The 21,212-nt window shown below is 36.4% G+C and overlaps 1 protein-coding gene across 1 annotated transcript in view; it reads right to left on the reverse strand.

The window, feature by feature from the left end:
* Positions 1-21,212, reverse strand: part of CCDC88A (coiled-coil domain containing 88A) — a 79,114-nt gene that overhangs the window by 49,216 nt on the left and 8,686 nt on the right. The window contains 4 exon segments of the mRNA XM_009288461.2: positions 233-316; positions 1,086-1,144; positions 6,136-6,205; positions 10,446-10,554. Of these exon segments, the coding sequence (XP_009286736.1) occupies positions 233-316; positions 1,086-1,144; positions 6,136-6,205; positions 10,446-10,554 (322 nt within the window).

A 21,212-nucleotide genomic window follows, 5' to 3' on the forward strand; every position in this document is an offset into this window, starting at 1 on the left:
GGAGCAACATACTCGCTCCCTGGTACTGCTTTAACAATGTAATCCAAAAGAGCTTGATCACGAAATATTTTGTGAATTAAGTTAAAAAACAAAAAAAAGGCTTTTTTTTCTCACTAAGAACACTAGATATACAAATCGCATATTTACTTGCTTTTGAAGAAATGCAATCAGTCTTCTTACAATTCGACATTCCACCTCCAAAAAAATTAAAAGCACAAAAATAACAATATACCTCTTGAATATGGGCTGCAACAGCTGCTCTAGTGTCAAAATCCAAACCCTGGATTCTTTCAATAAATTCTTCTTTTTTCTGACACTAAAAATAAAGATATCTATTTTATATACATATATATATTTAAAAAAAAAAATCACAAGTATTTTCATTCTTCCTTCTTATTTCTAAGAGCTAGAAACGATAAAGCTGACATTACAATGATCACACTACTAAATTATCCAATAATTTTGTTGACCAATGAACACTTGGTTTATGCCACGTTACAGTAATTATAACAACTTTCAACACTAATAAAATGACAAAGAAAAAACAGCTATTGAAACAGGGCAAGGAAGAGGTTTCTTAATAGCTACTTATTCAAATTTTATGATAGTGAGTTCTAGAGGGATTTCTTCATTTCTTCAGTCCAGCACTCTAGAACACGACTGATTCTATTTTTTCAGTTTAATTAGCTGAATGGTACAAACTTTCCTAATAAGAACAGCAGTGCATAAAAAAAGTTTATTAAATACATGAAACAGTTTCAGTAAGACTTATCAGTAAGATAATTCTTCAGTACTTTACCATTTTCTTCCTTTCTTTACAGTATCAGGCAAATTAACAATATTAAAATTAATAAACCGTTAGAAATCCTACACACACAGTTTGCTATATTCATACAATAAAACGTAAGAGGTGTACAGTTGTAGCCATTTTAACCGTAAGAATATCCAGATTTTCAAGGAATGCAATAGTACCACTAGAGGAAGGAAGGTAAAAGTTATATACAACCTCAGGTATTAAAATAGTAAGAAAAGAGATTGGTAACACTTAAACCATTCCATACGGATGTAAACATAATCAAGCTTACCTGAACCGCACAACCAAGTAAAAGCAGGAGGAGTTTTTTTATTTCTTCAGTACCTGGCTCTAAGAAGAAAACAAGAACAAAAAAGTGGTAGGTGTAAAATGGTAATTTGAGTTTCCTCCCCTACCCCTCAGAAAACATCAGGTTTACTCATTATTTTAATATAGTTTATGTTAACCAAGTTTAGAAAACAAGAAGATGGAGAAACTCCCATCTTTCCAATTTTCAACTTAGTCCTTTTTTGCCATTTATCTGCCAACTTTCAGTGTTGGCAAATAGCTTAGCACCCATAATAGTTTCAAAGGGAAAAAACATCATTTCAGCCCTTCATAAAGGAAAACTTAAGAGTGACATTTTCAAAAGTGCTTTGGAGACCTACAATCAAGTTTTCAACTGCAATCTCGGGTATCTCGAGATATTTACAGAAGTGCTTAAATTATTTGCCACCTTATCTGCCAACTTTCAGTGTTGGCAAATAGCTTAGCACCCATAATAGTTTCAAAGGGAAAAAACATCATTTCAGCCCTTCATAAAGGAAAACTTAAGAGTGACATTTTCAAAAGTGCTTTGGAGACCTACAATCAAGTTTTCAACTGCAATCTCGGGTATCTCGAGATATTTACAGAAGTGCTTAAATTATTTGCCACCCCCAAGCTGTAAGAGTTAGGTGACAAGTTCATTTTAATTGTTTTATAAAGCTATATTAGATATTCATCTGTACATCTAAAAATTAAAATGTATTCCCAGTTCTAGCCTTAAGCATCTTAATCTCCTAAAGAAGCTTAGAGAACTCTGTTTACAGATTAGCAAAGATGTATCTTACTTTTTACACTCGAAATGTCCTCATCCTGCTACAAAATATATGCTATATCTAGAAAATAAATGCCATAAAGCAAACGCTTTAAGGATGGCAAAATAGATTAGGCTAGTTGGAATTAAACTCTATATGGTCACATATAATTTTACTTTATTGAAGCAGAAAACACTATCCATTGGGCTATCTAGGAATAAAAGGGTCCTAATAGCATCCTTTCTACAATATACTCTGGATTTCGGCCAATAGTTTATTTCATTGTTAGCTAACCAAACAAAAGCTATGCTGTCAAACATAATAATGCTGGGTCTGGCTAGAGATCTGACCTTTATTCTGCAAAACTGTACTCTGCAACACAGCTGGTGTAACTACTACTGATACACCAGATTCACTATCAGTCCAAACAGCAAACAGTGAACGCCTAGCATGTGCTAAGGTATGCACAGTCATTCTTGAACCTGACCAAAGTTACTGAAGTCCCTTTTTTTAAAGGGCTCGGTAGTCACAGATAATCTCCAATGATCACGAGATGATTATAAGTGTCTAAAAGAAAATTCAACCAAAACCGTCCTTCCGAAATGGCAGTTTGCAATCTTCTTCTATGTTGGGCAACTAAGCCTTTTTTTGATGAACCCCCACATAAGAAAGATGTAACCATTCACTTACAAGCACTTGAAAAATTGTCCTTTGATTTGATCCACTACAGTATTTTGTAAGTGAAGTAAACGTAAAATCCTTCTCAAAAAGTTACAGATACGAGGTGATCTTGATCAAAAGAGGAAATCAAAAAGAAATCAGGAAAAAACCTAAAAGGATACCTAATTCTTAATGATTTTGACTAGCTTTCAGTAAAGAGTCAAGCCTGCTGCCGTAAAGCAGAGATGAAAGATGCTAAGCTTCTCCACCTTCCTCATGGCTTCAGGAGTTCTCTGTGCATTATTATCTTAAGTAGAAAGCCTTTTTTCAACGTTGATTCAACCTGCTTCTTTTAGAGGGAGATAGGTATAATCCCAATGAACATGTAATGTTTAAATTTTTCAAAAGAGGTTTGTCAAGTAGATATGTTACAAAGAACATGAACTCCAATGGGAGATCTTTAATCATTTATACAGACCCGTATCCCAAAGATTCGAGCTGTGAAGTCTTTTACATAGAAATAGAAACCATCAATGAACATGTTTCATCAGAAGCACGCTACTTCAGCTAAAGAAGGGGAATACCACCTGGCTGCCTGTCTGAATTAATAAAGGTTAACCAGAATATTGTAATAGAAGGAATCCATCCCAACATCTCACATCCTACATTCATTTATCCCAATAAATTCATCACACTTTTTTTTTTTTTTTTTTTGGTAAAGCAATCCCTGAACTTCTCTTTGAATGCTCATTTGCACACTGCTTCAGCATCTCGACTGGCTTTTGGTAAAGTCCCTGAACTTCTCTTTGAATGCTCATTTGCACACTGCTTCAGCATCTCGACTGGCTTTTAAAAGCCTACCTGAATATCGTTTCTATGTCTCTCCCCCACATTCCCCGAAGGACCATGGCAAAATATTGAACAACCTCAGCTTCCCACTGCTACCAACCGTCTTGTACGTTTTTCTTCCTTTTTCTGCATCACCAATACAGAAACAGATCATTCTCTTCTACACCCTCCAACTTGCTGCTTGAACTTTGTCCCTACCCTATCCTATCCTTTGATCTCCCCTGCACTCACTCTTATCCCTGACTTTCATATCCTCTGTAGCCTTCCACCCTCCCCTGGCTTGCTCCCTCAGAAATACAAACTGGTTTTAATCTTTCCTCTTCCCCCGTTAATGACGAGGCAAATGTTCTTTATCTCCTTTTTCCTTTTCCTCTGTAATTTAACTTAACATTTACAATCACAGCCTGTAGCTCTTCTCCTCCAGTTTTCTCCTCAAACTGGCTTCCTGCCAATTAGCTCAACTGAAATGTTTCTTGATGAAGTCTCTGATGACCTCTTTTTTTACCAAAGCTCAAATCCAGCATTCTATCTGCATTTCCCTTGATTAGCCAACTGCCTCTGATACAGTCAAACACGTTTCTCTTCCTGAAATCTTATCTGCCCTTGCCTTCTGCAATTTGTCGTCTTCTGGTATTTCTCTACTAATCATTCCTTAAGTGCAAAGGGGAAAAACTGGGAGACATTCCTGTGAAAAATCACAGCTACAGCCTAAGCTTTAGTGGACCAATTCCTTATCATTATCAGAGAATTGACTTTTACTATGGGGGCTCGCCTTGACGGAATCAGATTTACACAGCAAGTCTCTCAAAAGGTCACTGAGAGACTTTTTTATTTCGCTACACTTGCCCACCAAAGAAAAAAAGCTTAAAAATCCCTGCAGGGATGAGGTCCTCTTCCAGTTGACACAGCAAGAGCAATCCTAGCTTTCAAAGGGAAAAGGTTCTGGATGGAACCCAAAAGAACAGGTCTATCTTCTGATTCAGGACAAACTCCATGATGAATTCAGGCAGGAATCTGAAACATCTTCAAGAATATTGTCCGTACACAACAATTTTTTTTTTTTTTTTTAAATATGTGGGCTATGCTACAGTAAAATCCGTATTTTCTCACAAATCCAGCAATGTCCCCACAGGACAGCAATGCATACACCTCCAGAGGTTCCAGTTGCCAAACCACAAAAGCTACATAGACTTAGCTGAGGTCCCAAAACAGGAAGAAGCTTTCTTATTAATGACTAAAGCGTAGGTTTCTATGTGTACAACTGAATACTAAGTTATCTTTGTGGGTTTTTGTAGTGCATTTTTAATAAAATTTCATCTTATACTACACAATATTGTTAAGACAAAATATGTCTCAGTATCTTAAAGAGAACAAAAAATGTCACTACAAACCCAATACTATGACCTGGTTTTTTAATCTGTTTTTCCACTAGATCTGGTCTCTAGGCAAATCCATGGAGTCTTTTGAAAACTAAGAAAGAAAGTCTGGAATCAAAATATAAAAGCACAATGGATTCTATTCCTTTGGAAAAAGAAGAGACCACATTCACGCTTCTTGGTGTATATGATAGATTACAGTATCTACACATATAAAAACTTAAAAGGCTGTGACCTTAGAAGCAAAAGCAGCAATAGTCAAAGGCAGAAAGTGAAAATCAAAAAAATTAAATCAAGATACCTACATAAATGGGATATATGCAGATGGGATATGGAAAGTATCAACGTTATGAACCCTGGAATTGAAAAGTGAGGTAACACAGATGGTTCTTCTTGCTCATGAGAAAAATCTTGTCTCACATACACAGAAGCATGGCATAAGACATCTTAAATAAATAAAGCAAGCCAGGGGAAGCTACACAGCCTGTTAGAGTAGTTCCTAACCTCTCTGCTGAGGTGCTAGAACATCAGAAGTAGAACACCTGGGACACATTAGACCCAAGTAAATAAAGTCTGCCCAATCCATAGTGGCTCCATGCAGGCCAGGTGTGTCTGCTCCGTGCTTCTGGAATTGAGAGCATGGTGCAGAGATTCCCAAGTGGCTGTGGATAGTCAGCTGGGTCCATACAGGCTAATTTTCTTGGTCTGAAAATTGCAACTCTCAGAGCTGGAAGCAGAGAAGGTGGGAGCATGGAAAAGACAGTGTCAGTTCAGGGGAGAAAGCAAGAAGGTAATTGCAATATTTTTCAGGTAACGATGCAAGAGAAGCAGGAGAGTTCTGGGGAAGGAAAAACAAGGATTAGGAGTTGGATCAAGTGAGATGCATTGAACTGCCAATTTTCTCAGGGGTGGCTTAGGTAAAGAAAGTTGAAAGCATAGTAGCTGGGAATACATGAAACAGACTGTGATATCAGTGGCTCACTGGTTGCTGGGAAATGTACTTCCTTTCAGTATATATCCTAATGACAGCCAGTGCTGAGGTTTGGACACAACACATTTTTGTAAAGTGTGGACCTTTGGCATGAACAAAGAAAATGTTACTCATCATTATTAAACCACTTATTTGCTAAAAGTATTTACACAATCTTCTCCTAATGACGCCAGTGCTGAGGTTTGGACACAACACATTTTTGTAAAGTGTGGACCTTTGGCATGAACAAAGAAAATGTTACTCATCATTATTAAACCACTTATTTGCTAAAAGTATTTACACAATCTTCTGTTGAAAGGCTCAATCCTATATGACTTTTATTTCCAGTGAAGTAATGCAAATTATTACACCAATACAAATTTTCATCTTAGTTAAAAATAAACTTACCAGAAAAAGGATTTTTGCCAATTATTAATACATTTGGCAAAGACATCATGATCAACTGCTGCAAATTCTCCTATAAAAGTTAATTAAAATATTATTTACATCATATGTATGGAACAAAAGCAAACATCAAATACTAATTTCTCTTTAGTGTTGGTTAGTATTACATAAGTAATGTAAAATTTTTCAGGTCTTAATACATACATGTTCAATACTCAATTATTTGGACTCTAATTAAAAAAAAACAACAAAACTTACAAGTATGAATTACTTCTACAAAAGCCTTGTTTTATTGGTTTGCAAGATCATCTCAACATAGTAAAGTCCCTTCGTGGCAATGAGCTGGCTTATGGATCTTAAGCCAACTAGATCCTGTGCCTCAGAATGTAGCAAAACTCCTTTAAATTATTAGTGTTCATGTTTCTCTGACTAGCTTATTGAGAGATGTTTATTTTATTTGCTGTAAGTTGCATTTATACTACAAAAGATCAGTTTCCTCAATTTCATGTCCACAGTGTCGGTGGCCTTGCCAAAACATGGATGTGAAAATTACAGGTTTTTTGCTGCAGTTACACTGGGACAATCCTGAATATAAAGGTACAAAATCCTATTTGCATGATCAGGCGGAGTTTTAGTTTGGTAAGTCCCACACACTCAAGCAGCAGCTTTGCCTATCTATTCTATAGATTGTATCAATGGATAGTTTCTGTCAGACAGTAATGGCTGTAATCAGGTCAAATCCCTAGTCTAGACAGAGCCTAATTCTTCTGAAGCAGAATAGTCTTCCTCCTGTTCCCAGATGTTTATTCACAGCAGATGCCATCCTATCGGCAGCTCTGGAGTCACGCTTTTTGTTTTTCCACAGTGACAGATTCATTAATACACAAAATGTTCATACTCAAAAGCAACGTATTCCAGAACCGTCACCGCTTTACATCCAAAAGGCACATATTAGGTGTCATACTGTAAGCTAAAAGCATAACATAAGTCAATTCATTTTATGTCAAATTTGAAAAATGACAATATTACTTGAAAAACACCTGTAGAAATTATTAGCTATAGCTATCCTTGAAAGTTCTCACCAGTTAATATAGGACACAAAAAATTGTATCTGAATTAATACTAGACTGAAAAATATGTACTCTCATTGCACATGCCTAAGACAAATTATAAGGAGGGAGAAAATCGCTTTGACCTACTCAAATATCATGAATTTCAACCAACCATGACTCTTGTACTTCTGAGATCTGGATAAAGACAATTTTCAAATTAAAAAAAAAAAAAAAAAAAGATATGAAGTGCACCACAGGAAGTTTTAAATCAATAAAGAACAGGTAAAATTCAAGGAGTATTTATAGCTACTGCAAAGAAAATCACATACTTTAAAAAGTAGGGGCTTGGTGGCTTTTTTTGTCATTTGTGGGGGTTTTTTTGTAATAGCTCAAATAATTCCATGATGCTCTTATAAAGCTTTTCTTACTGTGAAGCAGAGTACAAGCAGGGGTAACCAAGAAACATGTCCTCTATGGACTAACGACATTATCATCTCTTTTCTTACAACACCTCTATCTTACTTCAAAGATGTCTACCACCTTTTCTGTCACACGGTGTTAACTTCATCAGTAAGCTCGGTGCAACTGCTCTCAATTTGTGTCTACTTTTGTAATGACTGCTTCTATTAAAAACCTGAAATTCGAACCTGTGTGTCCCAATCACGTATTTCTTTTAACTGTTGTTTAACCTGCAAAAATAAACTAAGCCTATTTACAAAATTCTGCCTTGCTCGTACAAACATTTAGAGTTCATTAGCATTTATTTTATTAAAGACTCACACATTGTCTGTCAAATAAGGCTGACAGAGCACCCATAGAAGTCATGGAAGCTCACTGTATTAAACCTCCCAAGCCCACCAAAACTTATAGGGGGATCACTTCTCCTGAATCAGCTGCTGAGAACAATTCCACACTCTTATGCTGCCAGGAAATGTATAGGCTCAAAAGACTGGTTTGGGACCTAGTAAGAGTTTGGTGATGCTGTAAGGAAGTAAAGCAGCTTCACTGGAAAAAAAAGACGCAATTGTAATTACAGAGAAGAAAAAAGATGACACAGGAACCAAAAACCTTGTATAATCTAACATAACATTTTAATTTTGAATGTTATATTCTATCAGTGCAGGTTTTTTGACAAGTACATATACAACACTAATGCAATTATTTGCTAAATTGAGAGAATGTTTTCCACAGATGTTATAAAAACACATGGAATAAACTAGCACAGACAAGCTCACAATAAAAAGTTTTAAGAGTCAGGATAACGTAATGCTAAAAATTAAAAGCCCATATCCATTAATATCTTATTCCTACTGTAATATTCCAGACATTATTTAATGTTGTACCTCAATACAGCGATTATTTTCCATGTTCCATTACTCTCAGATCTCAGGCGCCCCGTTCAGAACGCATACCAAGCTGCCTGAAGCACTCGGGTGTGAGGGCTCGTGCCTCCGCCAAGGCGTACCCCAGGCTACGAGAGGCCTCTCAGATTGATTCCAAGGCATCCGTCAAGCACTAGCTTTTCTGCCTTGGGTAATTTCACAGGTGACAGGAATTAAACTGACCCCTTCTTGAAACCGAGTTTGCTATGCTGCCTTGCTAACCCATGCACAGGTTGTGGGAAAACACCAGCTGCCAGGCTGCTCCAAGTTTGAGAGGAAACAAAGACTACAGTCCATCCTTCAACACTTCTCTCTAAACCCAATGAACTACCACAGCGCATAAAGCTCCCTGCATGCATGTGGGCATATCTGAGTGAACATCAACACATGCAAAAAGCAATTTTAAATTTGAACAAGTGTTCCAGTTTGGCTACTAAATGCCTTTACTCATACTAAAATGCCAGACCTGCAATGTTTCTAAGTTCCCTCACTTGCACTATCTGAAGAGGCTGGCATCTCACAAGGCTAGAAGCCCGAGAAACTGGGGAGGGTAATGGGGGAAAAAGCATATGCAGTTCTCTACAGCTTACACTTACACAGGACAAACTTGAACCATTAAAGGTATGGTGACTGATTTTAACATTTACTGAATAAGAATACTTTTTTATTTTAAAAAAGCTATAATAAATTATTTCTAACACAAAGGTTTGGAGCACCATTCACAATCCTGAATCATTCAAAGGTAAGCTACCTAAATGCAAGCAATTCTGTCTGATACTATTGCACTAGGACTGGCTGATACCGTACGGCCAGAGAAGCACAGGGAATGCTTTGTATTCAAATAAAGATCAATCCTGCCAGCGTTTCTGCCTTGTGTTGCACCAGTTGTGAAACACTAATGCCTGGTCAAAAAATGACTACCGTCAGGAAATGGAAAAGCATATGGGTCTTAGCAGGCAGCACTTATACCCATATGTAGTAGCTGCCAAGAAAAGAACGATGTGAAGTATGCATATGCATAAAGTGCTAGCTAGAAAGATGTACAGTGGTTGACCACTGCAGTAAGTGACAGTTGGGAATTTTCACTGTGCTTTGGAGTTTTTGAGAACATGTACTATGTGCATACACATGAGGAAAAGCATACAACAGTACAGGTTCCGTCACGGTGTGCTCGCTGTAAGAGGCAGATCAAAGGAGATTTTCTCCCAGATCTGGACTCTCCTGGCAGAAAGGTGCAGAGAATTGTTGAAGGGCACTAAAAGACACACTATAAGGGACACTGGTGATGTCTGCGGTGTCCTACTATAGCGTGTTCATGTGTACACCACTCTATCCAGGCTCTGCATCTAGAAGGCATAGTACCAGCTCTTACCTATCACACAAAACACAAAAATTCAATGGCTATTTTACAGCTCTAAATTAGATAGTCACTGCATTTACTATGAATTCCCATTTGATTGTTACCACCTCACTGATTTTTTCCTACTGAAAAATCAAATTAATTCTAAAACCAATAAATTTTATCACATTTTTCTTACAAAGATTCCATTGATAAGACTAAATGCACATTTAATAATTTCTCTCATAGGCACAAAACTTGCCTCAATTCAGAAAATACCAGTCGATACTGCTTATTGTACTATATGAGCAAAGATGCAGAATATCTATCATATAAACATATCATCATTCACATACAAGTGTTTCCAGACTACTACTATACCTGTAAATTAAGTGTGATAAAAAATTTGACCAGATTTATAAACAAACAACCATCCATACAATATCTCAAAATATTACTGTTACCCTTTAAAGGCATAACTATAAAAGAATACTTCAAAACAATTCCAGGCAAAACATAATACAAGAAACAATTACTGACCTGATAGTAAGTTTTTATTTGTTTCACCAAAATAGACAAATTTTGAATCCTTAATGATGCATCATTGTTTACTTTTTTGTTTATCCTCTGATTAGCAGACTTTGGATTACTGAAAAAAAAAAAAATTAAACACACATTAATCTTTAAAGCTCTCTATGTAACAAGTGATACAGTTAATGTACCAGCATAACAGCTTCTTGTCTCGGTTACCATGCCTTTTTTCCCCTCCACAAGTGAATAAGGAGTTGTGGAAGTGAGTGCCAAAGGCAGAAAAAAGTAACTTGAAACATCTGTGTGATACATCTAGTCAGATTAGCACCCTTTTTGGCTATTAATGCAGTATGTAATTGGGAGCACCCATCACAATTACCGGAGAATGAATATAAGAAGAAAGTTTTTGTGGTTCTGCACTTCTCTGCAAGCAGCACCATCCCTGACAGAATACAGAAAGCAGAACACAGCTATAATGTAAATATTCCAGCACACACTGCAGACATCAGGAATCGTTCTTGCTGATGCAGACAATTACGAATAACAGAATTCAGACTGGCTACATTAACGAATGTCTATACACTGAAAAAACATACAATGCTATTTTACTATCATGAGGCACAAAAATAGAATGTAAGTTTTCACTTTTAGAACAATGAAGAATATGAAATATATCACGTTAACACACACTAAATTATTTTAAATTTATTTACAGATGACGGAAATCTGTCAACAAAGGGATTATTAATTGGAGGTTTTGTCATGTCTCTCACATACTACCAGATTTTTCTCTGGTTTATCTTGGCTTCAGAGAGGAAATCAATCCCTTTTTCCTCCAAAAAGTAGAAAGGATCTGAGGAAGATGAGTCACCCTTTTTCAATGCCTCATAACATACCAAGTTATTAACCACATGCAAGACAGCATGACAGCCATTCATTGTGATTTTTCAAGGAAAACAATGCAGAACCAATGCAACTCCCCCACACCATCAAGTTTCTTAACTTTTACAGAGGTACTTGATACAGTTGCACAACACAACTTTTGATATTTAATATTATTGTATTGCTTAATGATATTATTGTCAGCCAAATGTGCAGCTGGCTGGAATACGGCACTCAAACAAGAAACTACCAACTTCTCACTGTCAAACTGCAGGTTCCTGCAAGGGTGTGTGCCTGCTGGGTCTGGTTTTATTCAACATTGTCATTAATGATTTAGACAATGGAATACAGAATATGCTTACCAGAACTGCCATTGGCAAAAATTGGGAGGAATAGAAAAAAAAACTTCAAAGCACACTATGACAACTGAGAATGATCCTGATAAAGTGCAAAAGTGGTGTGACAGCAGTATAACAGAATTCAACAACAACATGTACAGGCAAAGGATTATACTCGGGAATCAAATGCAGAAAGAGGAATAACTTGCTATAATACTGAAGTGACCTGAATATTGTAGTGGACACAACCAAATATTGAGGGAAAAGAAATGCCTTTGCCAAAAAAACCCTAATTCTTCAATTTTTTAGTACAAGTGTTGTCTAAAAGAGAGGTAGTTATTCTGTGCATGGTACAGATGATGCTTCAGTTACTAGAGAGTCACACTTCAGGGAAGGTCTGTATTTATACTTCTCCCACAGACGAATGACCTGGGTTCTAAGCAGCATGCGAAGGCTCGTCACAGGCCTTCCCTCAATTACCTGGGCGTACCACATTGCCAGGTGACATACAGGTACATCTGCACCTGGAGAATAGGAACTGCCTATTGAAAAGCACATCCATCACACAGCGTATTCCTGCAGAGTTCCTCGGAAGGAGACTGAACGGAGCAGGTTACAGGTCAGCATGAATTGTCTTGGCAGGACACCTAGGACTTGCAACCTGAAAGCCAGATGTTACTGATGCACACAAACCAAAGGCTGTGCAGAGGACACCAGAAAAAGAATATGCATCATACAGAACAGATATATTTTATCTAAAGAAACTACATGTAAGTAGTCCACAAGATCATTGATATACATGTGATTCATACATTTCTATACAGATACTCGATTCAACTGTAATGTGTAAGTGTAAACCACCAACGCCCCAAAATGAGCTATTCCTTCTACTCCACTGAACGTAGTAGTATCATGATTTATTTTGATGCAATTTATCACTTTGGTAGTTTCACATGCTCTTTGAACAAGTGTCACTATAGACAAAATTTACATATTTTTCATTTAAATTTAAGTTACCTAAACAAACTTTTATTTGCCTTTCACAGCTTTCTTTGGTTTTAGCATGTTACAATTTTTAAAAGATGTATTTATATGTCTTTTCTTCAGTTTATTGCTATCAGAATTTCCTGGCTTGTAAGCATGAATAGAAATAACGTACAAAAAACATTGCCGGAAAGGAAGTCAGATCATATATAAAATGCACCCTCAACACACAGTCATTTTTAAAAGAAAAGCAGTAAGCATAGCATCTTTTTTCTCGTATATACAAATATAAATCTAGGAAAATTAGGACACGGATTCTTACATGGGTAATTGCCTCATTCCTAAGCGTTCACCACCACGTTCCTAAAAATACTATAAACAATTAAAGTACGTTTTAGAATATATTAGCCAAAACTATGTGACTAAGATGTCACCTTGGATTTATTAATTCAGCCAACCTGTAGCTGCAAAAGGAACTAAATGGGCTAAAACCGATTATGCTTTGCAGATGTGCAGAACTGAACTCCTTTCCAAACTGAATTCATTCAAATTTGTTAAAATCAGAAGAGAAAATCCAGGATAAATCCTGCTGACCTGATGGCATACAGAGATCAGCTGAAGTCTCCTATTTATTTCTACACTCATATCTCCAAAAGGCCGATTTGGGCCCTTAATCTTCATCTTTAATCTTAATGACTATCGGATTATCTCCAGGCTTTTTCATCATCTTCAGCAGCATTTCTACAGCCATACATTTTAGATAACACTCCCTTTAGAGCACTCAAAACAGAGGGCACTAGAGTTTCCTGGATATTATTTCAGTATCAACACAAAAATTGGTGTGCAACCACAAGAATTCAAAACACAAATGCCATAAAATCTCAGGCTTTACACTTTCTCATTTCAAAAGCTGTACTAGAAAATTTAGACAGACCTTGTAAGAACAAAAACTTTAACATTTGCATAGCACTATGCCTTCATAATGGTACGTATAAACCTTTACACACTTTTAAGACAAACCGTTACTATGCCAATACTACAAATAGGAAATGAACACAGAAACAAACTTCTGAACAACAGCAGAAACAATCAGTGCCAGGGATATCTGTGCGGAGGAGGAAAAGAAAATGGGCAATTAGAGCCCAAGATTTCTCAGGGGACAAATTCTTAGTTCCACACGTTTGTCACCACTGCCATCTTCATGTTTTGCAGGACAATATTTCACTGCTAGGACTTGCATACACCAAATATACAGCACATGAGCTTTGTGTTTTATTTGATGATATGAAAATAATTTTTTGAAATCAGAAGTCATAACATCTGGGCAAGATCAGGAACTGTAGGGTGGCATTATACTTGTACCTCGACTTTGCTCCTGAATACCAGCGTTTCTCCTCATTGTACAAAAATAAATAATTCACATCTCTCAAGTGATGCACTAACAGATACTAACGGAATCTGAGCACTTTTAGAACACTTTAGCAGACACAGCAACAGTGCTACAGCAAAACATTCTTCTGTTTCATCTTTGCCACCTTAATCCTTAGAAATCCAACAGCGTAAGGACCAACTCTACCAAATTACGCATTAACAACGATAATCAGAAATTCTGTGGTATTAGTCTTGTGTCAAAGTTAATGTTGATACAGATCAAAGATTTTTTTAATCTTTCAACTACTGTTGAAAGTAACATTCCTTTATTTCCACCAATTCACCCCATGTATCCTCCTCCCCCCATATTTTTTTTTTTTTTCATGTGGTGCACATCTTCATCTATCAAGACCAACTCAATGGCTGACACACATTCCTTACATTTTATGGAAATTCTAGGCTTCTTTTTTGATAAAAGTTTTGTAACTTTTTGATAAAAGTTACACTGTTTTGGGTCAAAATGATTCATTCCTATATCTTAAAACAGAAAGCATTCAAATTTTTTTTTTTTTTTTTTTTAATTTTTTTTTTACGAATTGCAGGCAACAGTTTACTCAGATTGTGAATTTTGCTGGGAAAACTTGGGCCACAGATGTGCTCTGGAATTGTATCTTTACCACCTGAAAAAAACCTCACAGTCCAGTTATATGATCCTCTGCTAGTGCAGACTATCGACAATTAAAATCAGAATGTCAGCCTCAGGACAACCTGGTGTACAGAATAAATTTATTTTAATAATCTTAATTTTTTCCAAAAGATTATGGTGACAGGTCCAACAGTAACCCAAACCTCAAAGTTCCATGAATGTTTTTCAGCAGAACTTTAAAATAGATTATGGTAACAAGAAGTTTAACCCCTTGCTCTTGAGGATCAATAAAATTAAGTTACTTAAATATCAGTACTAACACTACTAATCTCTACCATTTTTAATGTAATTAAACATGTAGCCTCAATAACTCACTATAGCTAGTAGGAATTTTTATTTCTTTTTGTCACTTTTTTGTAAAGATTGTCATATTGGCTCATTATTCTTCAAACAAGGGAAGTAAGTTGTCTTTGACACTCTCAATCAATACATGCTAGCAATGACCAGGATGACTTTTACTTGGAAAAAAATTGTTTGTAACTTTTCCCAGAATGAAATCCTGCTCTCAGTACCTTCCAGTGCAAATGGGACTTTACCTCTGTACTAAGGTAATTTAAATCTTTCTAACCACATTGTATCATTAAATGATTATACTTTATAAACACAGAATATTAATAGGCTACCTACTAAAATGACCCACGTGTTGAAACGTAAACATTTAAAATAGAGGTCACTTGGTAGAAGAATCCTTCAGTGTTTGTATTTAGCAGTGTTCCCTCATCTTCAGTCACTGATTTCTAGCTTTCAGATTATGTTTGAACTGTCAGTTTTGACTTGCAAAGTGTATTGAACAGCCAAGAACAGGCCTGACAGATCACTTCTCACACCATGCACTGTTACCAAAAGAACTGTGATTAGGTCCTTCAGTAGGAGATTCATCATTTTAAAAAATGAACCCACCTTCATTCCCAATACTGATAACCAGGCCTCAATCGCTCAAAGCCTCCAACTTTAAAGCTCAGTAGTCTCCTTAATCCACAAAACACCATTTTAAATAGTCTTCTTTTAGTCAATATAGTCCATCTTCTTAAGTATTGATGTTTTAACTCGTTCCTCGCAAAGAGGAAATAACATAGCATGATGTCAGCTACACATTTGCCATTATATGTTGTTTGTATAATTGTATTTTGTCAGACTGGTCCAAGCCAGGAATAGACATACTAATTTTCTTATCAAACATTTGAAATAACTAATGAGAAAAACTAATGAAATATAATGTGCAAGTATTTTTCATACAGAAAGATAAAATTCTAAACATAAATTGCCAAAATCTGTATTGCTTTCAAAAGCATGCATCTTTAAATTAGTTTACATTTTTTGGCAACTAATTTATTACAGATCTTAATAAATTACTTGTATCCGTATGTTGAATTAATTTTTACGACCAAGAAAATTTTTATAATTACATTTTTATTAATACGAAACAATTCTGCTTATTAGAATACATTTGGTCCAGTAACACTGAAATAAACTAGTACATGCTGTTGGGAATACAAGATGCAAACAAAATAATTTTGAAAATAATCAGTTCTAAAATAGACCTTTGTAAAAGATACCTTTAAAAACCAGTTTTTTAAAAACTTAAGATTCTAGTGGCTACTGTGCTAGTTACACTATAAACATTTTTAAGGCAATACAGGCTCTGAACTCTGAATTGCTCCTTTTATTAGGTGGAGATACTGAACTGCTTCAGTGACAAATAGCCTAGCAAAATAGGGCAAATCTGTCTAGAAGTCAATAGGAAGCAGAGCAGTAAAAGATACCCTCAAGCGATTTTACATTTAAGAGCAACCTACTTATGACAAGATACATTAATTTCAATAGCAATAAAAACAGACAAGAGCATCTATCCCAATAATGCATTAGTTTAAAACTACTGATTACAGAGAGAACTTCGGTGATTTTGAAATACTACCAGTGTCACGAATTACAGATTGAGACTTCATATAATCAGGGATTATGTGTCTTTAATTTTTCATTGACCAAAATCTATCAGAAATGGGAATGTGATAGCTTAATGGCTTCATGCTTAAATCTATGCAGACTGCAAACCAGTTGTGTCCTCTCTTGCCATCTGTTCCCTGATGGTACTTAATGGTTAAGTCTAATATTGTAACGCACCCTAATTTTAAATATAACATTGTTTGAATGTATTTGTTAAATACAGTGCAATGCACTTGGGAAAAAATTCTACACAAGTGTACCTCTCAGAGTAATAAACATTGACTGTTACTCCGTGTTTTAGCTTACAGTAGCACAGTATTCACTTTCACACATAAATGTTGCTTGCCTAATAAAGTTATATTTTTTGCAAAGTCCCTTTGATTGAAATACTGAGGTTCACTCTGGCTCTCTGCCAAATATTCCAATAATTACTGGTATCAGAATTTTTGGACAGATTTCAAATAATAAAGCAGCATTTCCATTATTTACTATTAGCAAGAAAATAACAAACACGTACAAAATGTGTTTTACAAAGAAATTTAATACAGCCATGTCCTTTTACTGTGAAAGTTAAAATAAAACCAAGGCCTTCACTGGAGAATAATCGATAATCTCCAATTTGCTTTAAACATTTGAAGCAACACCAGACAAAGCAGCATGTTGAGGCAATGAAGTTATCAGAAGCACCCCTGCATATGGGACAAAAGGAGCACTGGCCTTCTGGCACCACTGTACTGTTTGATCAGTTTTAAAATCATCAATGATAGTCAAAGGGTGAGTCTGCAGGAGTTACAGTGTCAAAGAATGGGGCAGATTCTGAAGTACGATATTGTCAGTATCTGAACCTTGTAATCATGCACGTTCTAGGAACGCTGGTACAAGACGGCATACTTGAAACTCCTCCTGCATCTATCAGTATGATCAATTTCTGCTGCCAAAGAGTATTTTCATGCTAAATCTATCAAAAAGATAAAGAAAAAAAATCTTAACTCCTTTTCTAGACCTCTGGCACATGTTCATGCCCATTTCTGTGTTGATAGAAATGGATTTAAATGGATTACTTCCCTAAAGAGTAATTCATGACACAGACTATCCACTGTTGAAATGTGCAGAGAATTAACTCGGCACATTCTTATCTGAAAAATAGATGGCAATAAAATTCTTCCACCTCTTGAAGAGCGTCATGCAAGACATGCAAGCCCTGCGGCTGCAATGTATTGATGATACTGAACGATGCGATGGCCCGGTGGTATTGCACAATGCACACATGACTATTACAACTGGAGAGCCGCAGTCTGACTTGCTGAAGACACAAGGGATGTACGTTCTAGAGTTGCTCAAGAGTCCACTTTTGAATCCTGCTCAGCCATTGTATCTTCGTGCGCTTACATAGGATCCAGTAAAAGGATGCTCTAATCCTAACTTGCAATGCACAAGCAAATGTTGTGATTTATACTAACCACTCTTCTTTGCCTTTTTAGTGGGCATTTATGACAATCTATCTCTTACTTGTAAAACACCTGTATTTCTACCCTTGAGACAACACTGTTTGAGCAGCAATCAATGCACAGTTAAAATGTTCATGCAGTTCTGCAGACATCTGCTCAAACATCTAAAGATATCATTACAAATGCTGAGATATCCTTTACCACAAAATAAGGTGCATACTAATATCTCAATTTAAGGACACTTTGCTCACTCTGCACTTAGCAAAGACTGACTATACGTGCCAAAATTTCAACAGTTGTATCAAAGGTTTTTTGCCTCATGCTAACTTGAGTTTTAGAAGTAGGTCTAACATCATAAGCCTTTTAGCCCTTGCACGAAACCCCGTTTCCTAGGATTATGTCCAACATCATAAACTATTAGGAGGCTGAAGCCCTATGCCTACTTCAAAAAAAAAAGACACAACCAAGTGGCCTACAAGAAACTGACTGGCTGGTGGAGATCACAGGGAACACTGCCAAGAACGTATGAGTAGATACCGAGCATACACAGACAGCTTTCCTACTCCCTGCCTTAGTTCTGCAGCATCTGACCAGGCTGAACTACTCACAGGGTAGCTGCACAGTGCCTAAGCTCTCTTGTTGGCGCTCACAGTAGAGGAGCTGCCTAATTACTCATGGTTGAAGTGTGCTAGAATAGCTGTATCTGAAGCAGTGCCACAAGCCTTTGTGCAGAGTAACCCTGTCTCTCCCCTCTCCATCAATATGGGCCTGCTGCGTCTCACGACCTCAGGGCTGCTCTGACCAACAACTGCTCTGCTGGGTGGTCCTACTGTTAGTGGTATTATTTGCATGAAGAGACATCCCCTCACATCTGTACACTCGCAGGTTTACACGTGAACGTGCAAACAGCCAGACAAAAATCATAGTATGTTCAAGAGGTCTGGTGACTGATCTCTAATTTCTCCCTCCCAGGGTTTTAAAAACCAGAGACCAGAACAGCCCAGATTTCTTTTTTGTCCTTTCTCTTTTCCTTAATAGTAATACAGAAGATGCGTGCAGGTGAGCAAAATGTAGGAGAAGATAAGAGAGGAAATAAAACAGCTCATCTGTCATTTACTAAGCACACACTTGTATCACTGAATTAACACCCCCCAAAAATCCATAACTTCCAAACTTACAAAGCAACAGCTGTCTTTATCATCACATAGTATTAAACAACTTTACTACTATTGTTTCAACTTGACTATCAGATCAACTCTTCCTATCACGCTAAAAGGTACTATGTCAAAAAAACCCAAGCTTTCTGCCAAAGATTGAAAATAGTGAATCACTACTCACTGCACCGAGTAACCTGGGTGAGCTCCCCGCAACAATTAATGAGAACGTGGAGCAGCCTCTGCTCCACAGCTAGCGAAAGGTAAGCTGGCTTCCACCAAATTAAAAAGTTTCACTGATGGAAAGGAAAAATCTATACAATTCAGAGCATCACAGAATGCTTAACATTGCCACACAAAATAAACACTCCTGGGTATTAAATAATTGAGAATTCTTAGAAGAAACAACTTGACAAACAAAACTTTTCTGGAGCAAATAGATGAGAACCAGAAAGTCTGACAAACATACTTTACTACTTCAACAAATCTAAATATCTTACAAGGGCCTTCTTGGTGTTTGTTTGTTTGTTTTTTGGGGGGTGGCGGTGTTTGTTTTTGAGGTTCTTTTTAATTGCAAAAGGCCTAGTAGCAAATATTGTTTGAAAAGGTAGAATTAGATTGCTGTAGTACTTGCACTATATTACTTTCCAAATTAAACTAAAACAAAAAGGCAGCACAGGATGCAAGAGCATACAGTCTACAAAGGACAAGCAAGAAAGAAGATGGATATACCACAGAAAAAAAGTACTGAGAATAATTAATACTGAAGTTTTGCTTTCTACTTTAAGCACTGTGTGTTATTTTCCCTCTCAGGGTCAACGTTTTTTACTTCTCAAATGAGTTCAAATTTTAAGATCTATTCAGTCCAATACTAATTAACAGAGTAACTGAAAACTATCTGACTTTGTGATTAACACCTCAATGTAGCTACCCATTAAAACACTGCAAACATTTACACCCACAATAACCCTGTGACAACAGTAAGATTAGCTCTACACAGGTAAGCACTCACGGATCTGGATCACAAGATGCAGCATGACCCGATACAAACATCAGATGGCATTAAAGTGAGAAAATGTTTTTCCAATCTACCTTGGAAAGAACATTCTGCAAACATACAGGTAGTAGTTTGGAAGAAACATCAGAAAAAAGTTATAAAATAGGGCCAGAAAGTTATCATCACAGATAGGAAGCAGCAAGCAGCACAGAAGAGAACAAACACTTACTGCCCTTAGCAAATGACATTTGTGGAGCTAACATGCTTTCTAAGATACTTAAAATTTTAATATAAGGGAAAATAGCTTATGTAGGATTTAAAAGCAATACACATCTATGCAGTCTTCTTTATATAAGCTTAAAAAAACCTCTTAAGAGATTATTAAGTTTGTATATACAAGTTTTTCTCTTCTACCCTAACCAACTTCCAACACTACAGCAGTAGGTACTTTGCTTCATTTGATACTCATAGCACTACCAAAAATAGTTTCTCCTTTGGAAGACTTGGAAAAATGGTCACTCATTTTATTCTTTACTTTGAACCTTGCTGAAGCTATAAATTCTCAAAAATAATTAGTTAGTACTTCAGATTCAAAATAGTCTGACCATAGGTAAACATCTCAGCACGCTGAGTATTAAAAAACACAGGAAATACTGATGTGAGATCACCCTAGTGAGATGACACCAAAGCTATCTGAATATTGCAGTTTCAGTGACTAAGAAGATCTTAAGTTGTAAAAATAGTGCCTCACAGATTTCCGTTAAATATTTTTGGTTAGAACACTATGACTCTAGAATTCCCTTTCTTATGAAGTACAATAAACCTTCTGTAAGTAAATTAATAACAATAAAATATACATCTTCATCTTTTTCCGTACCAATTTTTAGACTACCAAGTGACAGATCTGAGCCCTTTGTACACATTATTCCAGAGAATGAGACAAATTCAAATG

This window comes from Aptenodytes forsteri, unplaced genomic scaffold (genome assembly GCF_000699145.1).
Source record: "Aptenodytes forsteri isolate BGI_AS27 unplaced genomic scaffold, ASM69914v1 Scaffold185, whole genome shotgun sequence".
In the NCBI taxonomy this organism is placed as follows: domain Eukaryota; kingdom Metazoa; phylum Chordata; class Aves; order Sphenisciformes; family Spheniscidae; genus Aptenodytes; species Aptenodytes forsteri.